Source organism: Protobothrops mucrosquamatus, unplaced genomic scaffold (genome assembly GCF_001527695.2).
Source record: "Protobothrops mucrosquamatus isolate PMUCROS unplaced genomic scaffold, P.Mucros_1.0 scaffold4275, whole genome shotgun sequence".
Lineage (NCBI taxonomy): Eukaryota > Metazoa > Chordata > Lepidosauria > Squamata > Viperidae > Protobothrops > Protobothrops mucrosquamatus.
Window position 1 is genome coordinate 17,357 of NW_015390192.1, and position 14,289 is coordinate 31,645.

Below are 14,289 nucleotides of genomic sequence, written 5' to 3' on the forward strand. Positions count from 1 at the left end.
CATAGCTCAGGCTAAAATTCAGAGATAAAAGCAGCAAGTAGTCTCTTTACAGCATAGCAGTTGATAAAAGAGAAACTTTGTAGTCTTATTTCTATAATTTTGCAAATGTTAAATATTCTGTTACTTTAGGGAACTTGTTGTGGTTTGCCCCAAAAAACCTATGGTATAAAACAGGGGTCTTCAAACTTGGCCCTTTTATGACTTGTGGACTTCAACTCCCAGAATTCCTCAGCCAGGTGAGGAATTCTGGGAGTTGAAGTCCACGAGTCATAAAAAGGCCAAGTTTGAAGACCCCTGATATAAAACGTCCCATATATCCTTTTCAAATATATTATGAATAAGCATTTTTTACATTCAGGTTTTACTCTACACGTAGTCCTTGACCTACGGCCACAATTTAGCCCAAAACTTTTGTTGCTAAGCGAGACGGTTGGTGATTTTTTCCCCATTTCACGACCTTTCTTGCCACAGTTGTTAAGTGAATAACTGCAATTTGTTAAGTTAGCAAAACTTAACGGTTGTTAAGTGAATTCGGCTTCCCCAGTGACTTTGCTTGCCAGAAGGTCGCAAAAGGGGTTCACGTGACCCTGGGACACTGCAACCGTCATAAATATGAGTCAGTTGCCAAGCCTCTGGATTTTGTTCATGTGGCCATGGGGATACCGCAACGGTTGTAAGTGTGAAAAATGGTTGTAAGTCACTTTTTTCACTGCCGTTGTAACTATGAATGGCCATCACATCACTGTTGTAATACAAGGACTACCTGTGTTATATTGTAGAATAGAAAATCTTGTGGGATTTTTCAGGTTAAGCAACTCATTTCTAGATACTGTTTCCTGAATCAGTATGTTTTTTTTTCCTTACATTATATATTCCTTACATTATACCTGGTATCAAGCTCTTTTTTAAAAAAAAACAACTTTTTATCAAGTCTAAGTAACCCTTTTTTCACTCTCTTCCCCATCCTACAACTCAGGCAAGCATGCCATCCTGGCTCATTCTCAATCATGAAAAAAGGGACTTCACAGTGCTAGGCTGCATTAACTGTGGGATAGAATCAAGATCACGTGAAGTGTTAATACCACTTTACAATGCCTTGGTAAGGCCACACTTGGAATACTGCATCCAGTTTTGGTCACCACGATGTAAAAAAGATGCTGAGACTCTAGAAAGAGTACAGAGAAGAGCAATAAAGATGATCAGGGGACTGGAGGCTAAAACATATAAGGAAAGGCTGCTGGAATTGGGTATGTCTAGTTTAACGAAGAGAAGGACGAGGGGGGGACAGGATAGCAGTCTTCCAGTATCTCAGGGGCTGCCACAAAGAAGAGGGAGTCAAGCTATTCTCCAAGGTGCCTGAAGGCAGGACAAGAAGCAACGGATGGAAACTAATCAAGGAGAGAAGCAACCTGGAACTAAGGAGAAACTTCCTGACAGTTAGAACAATTAACCAGTGGAACAACCTGCCTCCAGAAGCGGTGAATGCTCCAACACTGGAAGTTTTTAAGAAGAGACTGGACAGACATTTGTCTGAAATGGTATAGGGTTTCCTGCCTGAGCAGGGGTTGGACTAGATGACCTCCAAGGTCCCTTCCAACTTTATTATTATTATTATTATAACTAAGCAACTCATTTGATATTTTAAATGAGGGCGTGCTTGAAGATCGCAAAACTGTGTTATTTTAACATTATCGTCAAGAAATAGTATCTGGAATTGTAAATTCATACCACCTGGGCCAACGGAGGGTCTTCTCTGAGAATCACTGCCCAAAACAGTGGCTACTAAAAGGGAGGAAAAATAACCCACCAAACTATAATACGTATTCTTCCTTGGAGAAGAGTTTATCTTCCATTTCGCATCTCAGTGGATTTGAACTTCTTCCAAAAAGTTACTTTTACATCAGCTTTATTTTGACTTTTGCTGCCACTGCTCTTCCTTTTATACATCTAACCAGGCTAAGAGCGTACAGGTAGCCCTCGACTTACAACAGTTCGTTTAGGGATCGACCACAATTACAACGGCAGCGAAAAAATATTGTTCTGTCCCAGCCTACGTGAGTCCTTGTTAAGCTCACAAGGAGAAACCTTTCTTCCAAACAACCAGGCTGGAACCGCAGGAAAAAAACCAATCCCCTTTTATTATTCACAGACCTGAGTTAATGTCCAAGGCAAACAAACACAATTCACAGAAACTCGATTCCTCAACACGAACGGTTGCCTTCAGCAACCAGCACCTCCCACACCTTCCCTTTTATTATGCAGCCAAGGCGTGGCTTCCTAATGCCTTCTCCTTTGCCTTTGGAGCCGCCCCATTGCATTCCTCTGTCCTACTCGCTTCTCTTGCCGGCGTTTTCGTGCATCCTGGATATCTCCCAGCTGTGATTCATCACTGTCCAACTCAGACTCACAGCACAGCTGTGTCTCAGCCTGAGCGCGAGTAGAGGGGCCAGGCTCCTCGTCAGACTGCAAGTCTTGGAGCTCTTCAGAGCCTTCCTCTAACTCTGATGTCACTCCAGGCCCCTCCTCCTCCTCTGATTCCTCAGACTCAGCTGCCACGTCCACTGGCTGGCGAGGAATCACAACAAAAATGACTTAAGACTGTTTTTCACAATTACGGCCATTGGCGCATTCCTGTGGTCATGTGATCAACATTCGGATGCTGGGCACTGAAAAAAATAACTTATGACTGTTTCCCCATGTGACCATTGCAGCATCTCCATGGTCACGTGATCAAAATTTAGACGCTTGGCAACTGGCTCATATTTATGACGGTTTATAGTGTCCCGGGGTCATGTGATGCCACCTTTTGTGACCTTCTAAGGCAGTGGTGGTGAACCTATGGCACGGGTGCCAGAGGCAGCACTCAGAGCCCTCTCTGTGGGCACGTGCACCATGCCCCAGAGATGGCAACTGTCCCTCTTCAACCAGCCGCCTGCTAACTCGTGGCCGGATGCATCACGGCATGGCTGGTTTCCCTCCCCCCCCCGTCCCATCCCTCCTGACCTCGCATGCTCTCCTTTTCCTGGGCACGACCCACTGCATCGCCTCCTCAGCTGTCGGCCGGCCATCCAGCTCAGAGGTGGCTTCTTTGAACTGCTGGCGGCGGGCTGTGGAGCCCCCGAATGCACCAGTTGAGGGGCCAGCAGGCTGTGGCTGCTGACGGACACTGTCGGCCCCCATGTGCTTGTTGGCCTCTGTGTCGGGCAGCAGCCGCCCCGGTCCTTACTTTGCCCCATGGCAATGGCACCCCACCCTGCCTCGTCTCACCCCGCAGGGTGAGCCTCCTGCCTACCGCCCCACCTGTCAGAGACGCCCTGGATCTCCCCCAACCCTGCCCACCCCCCACAGGCATCCCTCCCCACGAGCAACACTGAGGTGACCACGCTCACCTTGGCCATACCCACCCAATCTGCCATGACCACCACAGCCACGCCCACCCAGTGGGCCATGCCCACCTGGCACCCTGCGATAAATAAGTGGGCTTTGGTTGCAGTTTGGGCACTCGGTCTCTGAAAGGTTCGCCATCACTGTTCTAAGGAGCAAAGTCAATGGGGAAGCCAAATTCACTTAACAACCTTGTTACTAACTTAACAACTGCAGGGATTCACCTAAGAACTGGGCAAGAAAGGCTGTAAAATGGGGGGGAACTCACTTAACAAATGTCTCACTTAGTAACAGAAACGCTGGACTCAATTGTGGGCGTAAGTCAAGGATTACTTGTATTTCCAGCTGGACAGTGAAGTCCGCTGAATACTCTCCTGTCATCTCCAAAGCAGCAACAGATTTTGAAAGGCCCTCAGCGAGGTTTCAGCAATGAAGAAGACACGGATGGAAACTAATCAAGGAGAGAAGCAATCTAGAATTAATGAGGAATTTCCTGACTGTTAGAACAATTAATCAGGGGAACAACCTGCCTCCAGAAGTTGTGAATGCTCCAACATTGGAAGTTTTTAAAGAAGAGACTGGACAGCCATTTGTCTGAAATGGTAGGGGTTGGACTAGAAGATCTCCAAGGTCCCTTCCAACTCTGTTATTGTTATTCCGTTAAGTCATAAGCCTGGGGCACTACTTCTCTGGCCCCTGACCTGGTCAATGCTGCTTCAGGGGTAGCAGCCCCAAAGGTTCATTCCTTCTGCATCTTTCCTTAGCAGGCAGCAATGGTTCTTTTGGATCCATAATTTGTGACCAGCGCTTTAGACTTCCTTAGACCTTTTCCCCTGAATCCAAGGCAAGCTGATCCGTTAGCATTTATTCTCATCTGCTGGGCATGGATTTAAGAAGGAACTGTGCACACAGAGAGACACAAGTTCATGAATTTTATCCCAGGAATTCATCCAAAGAATCTAAATAAACTTTACAAGATTTTTCTCATGGACATTCTGAAAAACGTTAATACTTTGCTAAAAAATAAATTTCTGGATTTGGAGGTGGCTTCTCAAAGAGAAGCATTTGAACAGTATTGTGAGAAACCAGGAAAAATTCTAATAATTATGCACTGGAGACAAATTCCTTGTGTGTCCAATCACACTTGGCCAATAAAGAATATTCTATTCCATTCCATATTTTCTATTCTGTTCTGTTCTGTTCTGTTCTGTTCTGTTCTATTATTCTATTCTATTATATTCTATTCTAATTTTCTATTCTGTTTTCTATTCTATTCTATTCCTATTCCATTCTACTCTACTCTACCTCTTACTCTACTTTTTACCCTTACTCTTATTCTACTCTGTCAATATTTTTCAAGGTAAATAGCTGTACCTTATCTCTTGGCAGAGTTTAAAATAATCTTGTGGAAATCAAGAGTTAATTTCAGAACTCATATGACACCATGCCATAAATCTTAAGAACACAGTAAACTCTGCAAGGAAATACAGCTGGGAGTACAAAACCTCAAGGTGTTTCTTTTAAAAAGCATGTGCTAAAACCTACCAACTCTGAAAGACTCCTGGAAATTTCTTCTCTGCTACATGCAAAGGCTAATCAGGTAGCCGGAGTACATTTATCTCTCTGTTTTTTTATAGAAGACACGAGTACATTTGCAAAAGCAGGTGCTTATAGTAACCTAGAAAAAAGTTTCTTACAAACTTTTCTAAGAAAATGTACTTCATAGTTACTCAGTATCAGACACCATGTAAATTAATGATAGCAAGTTTTTCATTTCAAAGTATATCTATGTAAGTCCTCGACTTACAACCTTAATGGAGCTTGGCCATGAAGGTTGTAAGTTGTGATGGTAGCAAACTGGGTCGCCCATGTGACATGCCCGATTTTACAACCGTTTTTTTGTGGTTGTAAAGCAGACATGTCAAACTCGCGACGTCACGTGACATCGCGCAACGTATTGGAGCTTTTTCGCCATTGCCGGCCATGGGGTGGGCGTGGTTTCACGATGATGCGTCCGGCCCGCAGGCCGGCAGTTTGACACCCCTGTTGTAAAGTGAACACCCCAGCGGTTAACCAATGGTTGCTACGAATCAGTTTGACTGAAAACCAGAAGTGCTGGTTTTTAGCAAAATTGTCATGTAACAGACGGACATTCGCCAAGTGCTTGACATGAGGTCATGTGACCGCAAGGGGGAGGTGCCAATACTTTGGAACCAGGCTTTACGCCCACAGGGAAGTCCATCATAACTTCAAAAGGTTACTAAGTGACTAGTCGTAAGTCAAGAACTACCTACTCTTAATCCTTCCCACCCTCTCGCGCTCTGTTAAGCTCTGCCTGGAAAATAAGCAACTCCTATGGCAGTGGTGGCGAACCTATGGCACGGGTGCCAGAGGCGGCACTCGGAGCCCTCTCTGTGGGCACACGTGCCGTTGCCACAGCCTTGCCTCCTCCCGTGACCCCCTCCTCTCCAGCAGCCCCCCTGAAGGAGAGTCGACCCCGAGCGTGGCCCACATGGAGCAGCGCAGCCAAGGACATGGCAGCCAGGCAGCGTAGACAAGACTCTGCCCACACCCCATCATGCAGTTGATGCTACAGGGCGCGGGCAGAGGGTGTGGCCACCATAGCGCTGCTGGGCTGCCTGGGAGATCCGCGGCAGGCCCTGGAGGCGGTGAGTGGTCCTGTGGGCAGGCGGGGCAGGGGATGGGGGGGCAGAGCGGGGGCGAACAGGGGGGTGGAGCCAGTTTTTGGGCACTCCGTCTTTAAAAAGTTCACCATCACTGTCCTATGGCTAACATCGGCTCATCTGCACTACAGGCGGTCCTCGACTTAAAACAGTTCGTTTAGTGACCGTTGAAAAGTTACAACAGCACTGACAAAAGTGACATGAAAGCCACGTTTTTCACTTATGACCGTTGCAGCACCCCCACAGTCACGTGATCAAAATTCAGAGGCTTGGCAATTGACTCATATTTATGACAATTGCAGCCTCCAGGGCTCACGTGATCCCCTTTGGCGACTTTCTGACAAGCACAGTTAATGGGGAAGCCGGATTCCCGTTTAACAACAATTTGGCTAATCGAACCACTGCAGTGATTCGCTTAACAGCTGTGGCAGGAAAGGTCATACAATGGGGGCAAATTCACTTGGCAAATGTTTCACTTCGCAACAGAAATTTTGGGCTCAATGGCGGTTGTTAAGTCGAGGACTATCTCTATCACACCTTGCACAATTTAACGAACGAAGTGTCTACTTTGTAAAGCCAAATTTCTACAGTGGCTGGATTGCATATTGCGTTAAGCCCTGGTTTGTTTTCCTATCTGTCACCTAGATTCACAGATCGTGTTAAGCAAAAAAATCACACAAGCCACATTAAAGCTCAGCGCCGTTAGTCAGCGCTTGCTGCATATTCGTTTCCTAAGTCCGTTTAGAATGGAGTCTCAAAATCTGAATATGAAAGTACTGCAAAATCTTGATTTTAATAGACCTAAAGCAGGGGTAGGCAACCTCGGCTCTTTTATGACTCGTGGACTTCAACTCCCAGAATTCTGGGAATTGAAGTCCACGAGTCATAAAAGAGGCGAGGTTACCTACCCCTGACCTAAAGTAACAGACTTCAGAGGGAAATTTCCATCGGAACATCCTTAGGAAACATTGGATAAACCCAGTGCGTCCGAAATCGTCTGGATGAAGCAGTAAAAAGTTTCGTTAATTTTGTGACATCTATGGTGGTTTACATAATTTCCATAACGACCATTAAACGAAGGATGAAAACTGCCATCAGGATATTATTTAAATATCGATAGCTGAGAATAACAGGTTCCCTCCCCCCCCCCAAGTGCTCCACTGAAGAGAGGACTTCTACAGCATCAGACCAGTCATAAGAGCTATGGTGGCACAATGGTCAGAATGCAGTACTGCAGGCTGACTCTGCCCACGGTCAGGAGTTCGATCCTGACTGGCTCAAGGTTGACTCAGCCTTCCATCCTTCCGAGGTCGGTAAAATGAGGACCCAGAGTGTTGGGGGTAACATGCTGATTCTGTAAACCGTTGAGAAAGCGCTGTAAAGCACTGTGAAGCGGTATATAAGTTTAAATCAGTGGTTCTCAACCTGTGGGTCGGGACCCCATTTGGGGTCGATCGACCATTTCATGGGGGTTGCCAAGCAAGGCTGTCCGCCATTTTTTTTGTCCGCCATTTTTTCCCCCTTTTCCGGTGGGTGCCTTACCTCCCTTGGGCTGGGCCAGCTGGTGGTCGGCCTGCTCCGTCTCTGCCGCTTGCCAGCTACGCCTCGGCCGGCGCAGGGGGCAGAACCACGCATGCGCGGCGCTTCTGGGCAGGGAAAGTCCTCGACTTACGACCGGTTTAGTCCTCGACTTACGACCGGTTTAGTCCTCAACTTACGACCGGTTTAGTCCTCGACTTACGACCGGTTGGGGTCGCGGCATTAAAAAGGTTGAGAACCACTGGTTTAAATGCTGTTGCTATCATCTGGTTTAGTATTACTGGACTGGCAAATGTGCTTCTAAGGGCAGCTCTTCCCGAGCCTGACTTTGCACAATCTTTTCATTCATTGGGGGTAGCCTGAGAATTTGGGCCTAATTCAGGCACAAAGAATCAGGACCATCCATTAGATTGCAACATAGAAAGATTTATACTCAAGAATCTAGTCAACTAGCGAGCCAGTTTGGCCTAGAGGTTAAGGCTAGAAAGCTGAAGACTATGTTAAAGTTCTTGTCCCACCTGAGCCATGAAGGCTGGGTGGGCGACCTTGTGCCAGTCACTCGCTCTCAGCCCGGCTCACCTGACAAGGTGATTGTTGTGGGGAAAATAGGAGGAGAAAAGTATGTTGGGTATGTTCGCTGTCTTATTTGTAAAAATAATAACAGCAGGATATAAATAATAAATAAGTAAAGGGTCAACGCGGAATTGGCGCTAGAGAAGGGTCAAAGGAATTCAAGGGAGGGCTGGACTTCGGTCACTGGTGGCAACGTAAGGATTCTAAGCTGATGACATGTTTAACTCCACCCTCAGTTCTGTCTACTTGCCGCCTACAGAGGTCACACGTGACTCTGAAATCCCTTTTCTGTGGCTCCATGAAACTTCTTCCCCAACCGTAATCGCTGAAAAATAGCTGCATACTTTCCTGCTAATCTGACATCAAACATCCAAAAGTATACTGTTAAGGTCCAAAAAAAAGACTCAAAATAATTTCTAAAACCACAGAACTGGAAGGAGTCATCACAGAAACCTGAAGTAAAGCGACTGTTCCAGGTAGATGTCCAACATCAGCCTGAATACCTCCATTCTCAAGGAGGTCCCTTAATAATATTCCACTGTAAAACTATTCTCTCGGTATTTTTCGCCTAACATCCAGCTAGAATCAAGAGGTTTTAAAAAAGCAAAGACATTCAATAAATACTTCGCCAAGCCCACAAACCTGACTCAGCAGTATCATACCCACAACAGTCTTAAATAAGCTGTAAGTGCAGACCTCCTGTGGCCCATCCCAGCCACCAAAAAGCTGATTCCTGGACTAAAAGTGCGTGAAAAGAGTGGTCTGTCCGCAGAGTTATAATCCAGAGTCATTGCCTTTAAATAGTGACAAAACTTCACCAAGCGTAGCTTATACAGACAGCTTTTTTAGCAGTAATCAAAATCTAAGGCCCTAGCTCTAACATGGAAAGCATGGGAAAGGCCAAAGAGATTGGATAATGAATACTCCTCCACCTTCTGCTATTCCATCAGCATAATGTCTTGGTTTTGAATTTTCTATCTTTTTTTTTCTTGCAGGAAACAAACAAGAACAGAGGGGGGGAAAAGAACTTTTTCCTCGTGTCGACTACCGTGTTCACTTATTAAAGTGTTATCTGATTGATTCCTCAGTCTTAGTGGAGTCTGTGGAATGTGAATTATGTAATACAAACTGGAATGCAGATGGATTAAATTAACGAGGAATTAAGAGATGCAACTTAACATAGAAACTAATTGGAACTTTGCTTACCTGCCCTTTGGCATCCTCCGGCATGGATTTGATATGTATTCTTTTGAGACACCGAATCACTCCGTCATAGAATTGTACAGTGAAGGTTCCTGGAACACCATCACCAGAAAGAGGAAGTTATTCACTGATTTATTTAAATGATGATTTCGTCCTACAAATGGCATACACACCTGGACATCAGCTCAGGTGTTTCATGTCATCCTTAACCTGCCAATTTCTTCCAACTTCATTCAACGTTTTCAGAGATATAGGGAATATCTATTGAGAGCTAGTTTGGACTAGTGCGGGGGTAGGCAACCTTGGCTCTTTTATGACTCATGGACTTCAACTCCCAGAATTCCTGAGCCAGCCATGCTGAGGGGAAAGGGAGAGGTTTCCAAGCTGAGCCATGCTGGCTCAGGAATTCTGGGAGTAATAAAAGGAATAAAAGTTGACTGGGTGACTTTTAATCTTAGTCTCACTTTGGGTAGGAAAGGCTGGCTGGCTGACTTTGGGCCAGTTACTCTCTCTCAGTCCAACTCACCTCACAGGGTTGTGGGGAAAATGGGAGGAAGAAGAAGTATTAGGCATGTTTGCCGCCTTGAATTATTCATAAAAAATAATAAAGGAAGGATTTTTAAAAAAAATCTAAATCTAAATAAATATCCATTTTTAAACAATGCATTTTTTTCAAATTAATATTGCAGAGTTTAACAGAATTCATTTTTAAGGGAATAAATGATCGAAAACTCAATCAGCACATGATTGTTTCAGGTTACCTAAATGCTTCAGCAAGGCACTTACGTTCAAGATTTTAACCCTTTATTTATTTGATTTACCCTCTATCTTCGCTTTACGGACCGCTCATGATATTTAACATGTCGAATATAGTAAAAACCGAACATATAAATATAAATGGAAGGTGATACTAATAAGCTACAATGATAAACCTATCGTTAAAAATGCATATTCAAGACCGTGAACCAAAACTCTTTATTTGGCAGCATACTGGGCGTTTCATAAAACTCCTTATCAGATGAAGACACTCATGCTGGGAGGGGCTCAGATCATAAGCCATTTAAGGCTTTGCAAATTAACACCAACACCTTAAATGGTGCTTGGTAAACAGCTGGTAACCCATGAAGTTCTTAAACTATAGAATAATTTTATACAAATCGCAATTTCAAGGCATTTTGAGGATAACCTAATAGCAGACTGCAGACTGCAATAGTCAAATATTGCCTTTATTTTTTTTTTAAAAAAATAAGTTATTTCATATGAATTTTTCTTGTGTTCCATACTGCAAAGAAGTTGACCTAAGTAACTGTTCTTTGATTAATTGAGTTTATACACATAAAGTTTGAACTGAGGACTTCTGGCATCAGCGTCTCATCCTGACTTAAATTATGCTGTCCCTTAGGCTTTGAAAGCAGAAACTTGCCTATATTTTTTGAGAGTTAAATTCAGCATCTGACTTTAAATATTTCTAGGATGTAGCTCTAAAACCACTTTAAAAGCTGCACAATGGTGTTCCACATATTGTAGTTTAGTTCATATAAGAACATGCTTGAAATTGATTTAACAACTGGATTTGGGTCTTACATACAATACGTATTTCACTGCTATAACTATTTGGGTGGGAAGAACAGCTGGTTTCCTAAAAATATTAAGCTAGAAATGTTTTCCATTCTCCAACACACTGAAATACAGGCATAAATACCTGCCCCTTCACTTCCAAAATAGAAGGACTTCAACTGTGTGCCACATTCAAACATAGGATCATAGGGCTGGAAAGGATCCTGGATGATCTTCTATTTCTCCCCAAGGCAGAAGTCTTTATATCATCCCAGACAAATGGATGTCCAACCTTTTCTTGAAAACCTCAAGCAATGGAGCACCCATAACTCTGGGAGGCAAGCTGTTTCACTGATTAATCATTCTTGCTGAGGAGAAATTCCTCCTCATCTCCAAGTTGGATCAGGCTCTGACGAGCTTCCACCCATTTCTTCTTCTCCTGCCCTCGGGTGCTTTGAAGAACAAATTCAGACTCTCTTTCCTGGGACAGCCCTTCAAGCCTTGGAAGACAGCTATCACGTCACCCCTAAGCACCAAATTTTGGTTTCGTGTACTTAAATTCTGTACTGAGTACAAAATAAGCTCCTGATACTGACATTTTATTTATTTAGATTTATATTCCAGCTTTTGCAGTGGTCTTTTTTCCAACGTGTTCCCGTGGTCAGGCCCCAATATCTTAGTAATTTCAAGAGTGCTGCATCTCTCTGAAAGACTTTTTTTTACAATTTTTGACTTTTCAGAGTCAGTTCAATCTCTTTTTTTGGTCCGTTTTCCCTGAGGAAAAGAAGCTGCCTAATAATTAGGCACACTTTGATACAGGGTGTTGATCTCCTTAGGCCACACCCTCCCTCATTACACAAATACACATGACCTGATGTGCTTATATCCACTAAGCATTCAGGTTTATGCAGCTTGGAAGTGGAAATATGCATGAAATGATATGGCCAAAATATTCACTTGCCTAATAATTGTGCACACAGTGAGAAGCATAGAGAAAAGCTGCTGCCTTTGCATTCAGCTCATCAGCTTCTCTACCTTAAGTGCTGTTAGAAAAAGCCACTAGACCAGGGGTCGGCAACCTTAAACACTCAAAGAGCCACTTGGACCCGTTTCCCAGAGAAAACACTGGGAGCCACAAAAGTTGCCCGCGCGCACACACGGACACAGGAGGGGGGGAACTTGATTGAAGAGTTTAATTAAAAAGAAATAGAGGCTGCTGTATATGAGTTCGTTCTCTTTCTCTCTCTCTCTCTCTCTCTCTCCCTCTCTTTATCTCCCTCCCTCTCTCTCTCCCCCCTCTCTCTCCAATCTTCTGCTCACCTGGCAAGCTGGCTTCACGGTGTCCTCCAGCAAGCTGACACACATTCTTATTGGGCTGGCTCTCTCCTGCCCTTGGTCTGCCAGTCCTCTTCCCCCACTCAGTGTGTGTGTGTGTGTGTGTGAGAGAGAGAGAGAGAAAGAGAGAGAGAGAGACAGACAGAGACAGCTGCTGCTTCCTGCTTCCTGCTGAGACGCAGCAAAGGGAGGAGCCCCGCCCAATAAGTTTGTCAGCTTGTCGGAGGACAGCGTGAGGCCACTCTTTTTTACACACACACACACACACACACACACACACACACACACACGGGAGGGGAAGAGAGGGGGGAGCGCAAGTGCCTCTCTCTGTCTCTGTCTCTCTCTCTCTGCAAATGGCGGAGGAGGCTGGGAGCCACAGGAGAAGGCTCAAAGAGCCACATGCAGCTCCGGAGCCGCGGGTTGCCGAACCGTGCACTAGACTGAATGGATTCCTGGTGTTCCAGCAGGAAAGGGCTCCTCTCCCTGACTTGATACAAACCTTCTTTGTTAATTGCTTCAATTTTTGCGGGATAATATCGGCAATCTGTCCAACGAGCCAGAACCTCTTCTCCTGGTTTAAAATCCTGTTTTAAAAGAACGAAGTGAGGGAATATAACTTAAAACCTAGCTTTGGAAAAAATAAAATTAAATTCCAGTCTCCAAAGATTACTGGTAGTCCTGAACTTACAACCATTTGTTTAGCAACTGTTTGACGTTACAATAGCATGGGGGGCGGGGGGGGGGAGAAGGGACTTACAACTGATCCTTGCACTTACACCCATCGCAGCATCCACTGGTCACATGGTCAAAATTCAGGCGCTTGGCAACCGGCATGTATTTAGAAGGGTTGCAGCATCCCACGGTCATGGGCTCGCCATTTGTGACCTTCCCAGCCAAATTGCAACAAAGTCAATGAGGGAAGCTGGATTCATTAAGCAACTATGTCAGGGGTCTTCAAACCTGGCGACTTTTTAAGACTTGTGGACTTCAACTCCCAGAATTCCTCAGCCAGCCCTCTGAACTATTAGCTGCAGTGCTTTGCTTAACAACTGTGACCAAAAAAGATTGTAAAATCGCACGCACTTGACTTAAACACCTCCTTACTTAGCAACAGAAATTCAGATCCCAACAGTGTATGGCAGGGGTCTTCAAACTTGGTGCTTTTATGACTTGTGGACTTCAACTCCCAGAATTCCTCAGCCAGGCACGCGTGCCTGGCTGAGGAATTCTGGGAGTTGAAGTCCACAAGTCATAAAAGCGCCAAGTTTGAAGACCCCTGGTGTATGGAATGAAGTTTCATTTGTCTGTACTCTGGGCTACAATCGGGGCTTGCGATCCTGGCCCGTGACTTCCACTTCAAGCCACTCATAAGGACTGGAGAAATGCTTACGATAAATTCATCGTCTTTTAGGGCCTCCTTCCTCATCGAAGGCCGCTCGAGCGGGCGCAACCGGTTGCTATCCCAGTAAATCCATTCATCGTAACGGTGACTCCAGCGCTCAAAATGGACAAGCATCTTCCCTTCCTCATAGTCTATCTTCTCAATGCGCGAAGGGTACCTTTGGAAGACAAACAGAAAGAAGAGACTTCAACGGCTTTCTCTCCGCAGGCACCCAGAGCGTTTACGCGAATGACGCATCCTGAAGTACGATAAATTAAAATGCGAGGAGGATCGAGCGATAACGTTTCTAATGGCGCAAGAGATAGGCTGAATTGCTGCGCTTTCATAGGACGAGATCATACAGGTAGTCCTCAATTTACGACCACAATTGGGACCGTAATTCCTGTTGCTAAGCAAGGAGGCTGTTCAGTGAGGCATGCCCGGTTTTATGATCTTGTCGCCATGGCTACTAAGTGACTCACTGCATTTGTTAAGAGAATCATATGGTTGTTAAGAGAATCCAGCTTTACCGTTGATGTTGGTTGTTGGAAGGCAGCTGGGAAGGTTGCAAATGGCAATTATATGACCCTGGGATGCTGCCACCCTTAGAAACACACACATGCAACTTGCCAA

General features: G+C 45.0%; 1 protein-coding gene across 4 annotated transcripts in view; it reads right to left on the minus strand.

The window, feature by feature from the left end:
* PHF20L1 (PHD finger protein 20 like 1) overlaps positions 1 to 14,289 on the minus strand; it is a 37,842-nt gene that overhangs the window by 17,355 nt on the left and 6,198 nt on the right. For all 4 annotated transcript variants that reach the window (XM_015828147.1, XM_015828146.1, XM_015828149.1 and 1 more), the window contains exons 2-4: positions 13,666 to 13,834; positions 12,775 to 12,859; positions 9,387 to 9,475 (exon numbers count right to left, since the gene is read on the minus strand). In XM_015828147.1, coding sequence (XP_015683633.1) covers positions 9,387 to 9,475; positions 12,775 to 12,859; positions 13,666 to 13,834 — 343 coding nt within the window. The remainder of the gene's footprint in view (positions 1 to 9,386; positions 9,476 to 12,774; positions 12,860 to 13,665; positions 13,835 to 14,289) is intronic.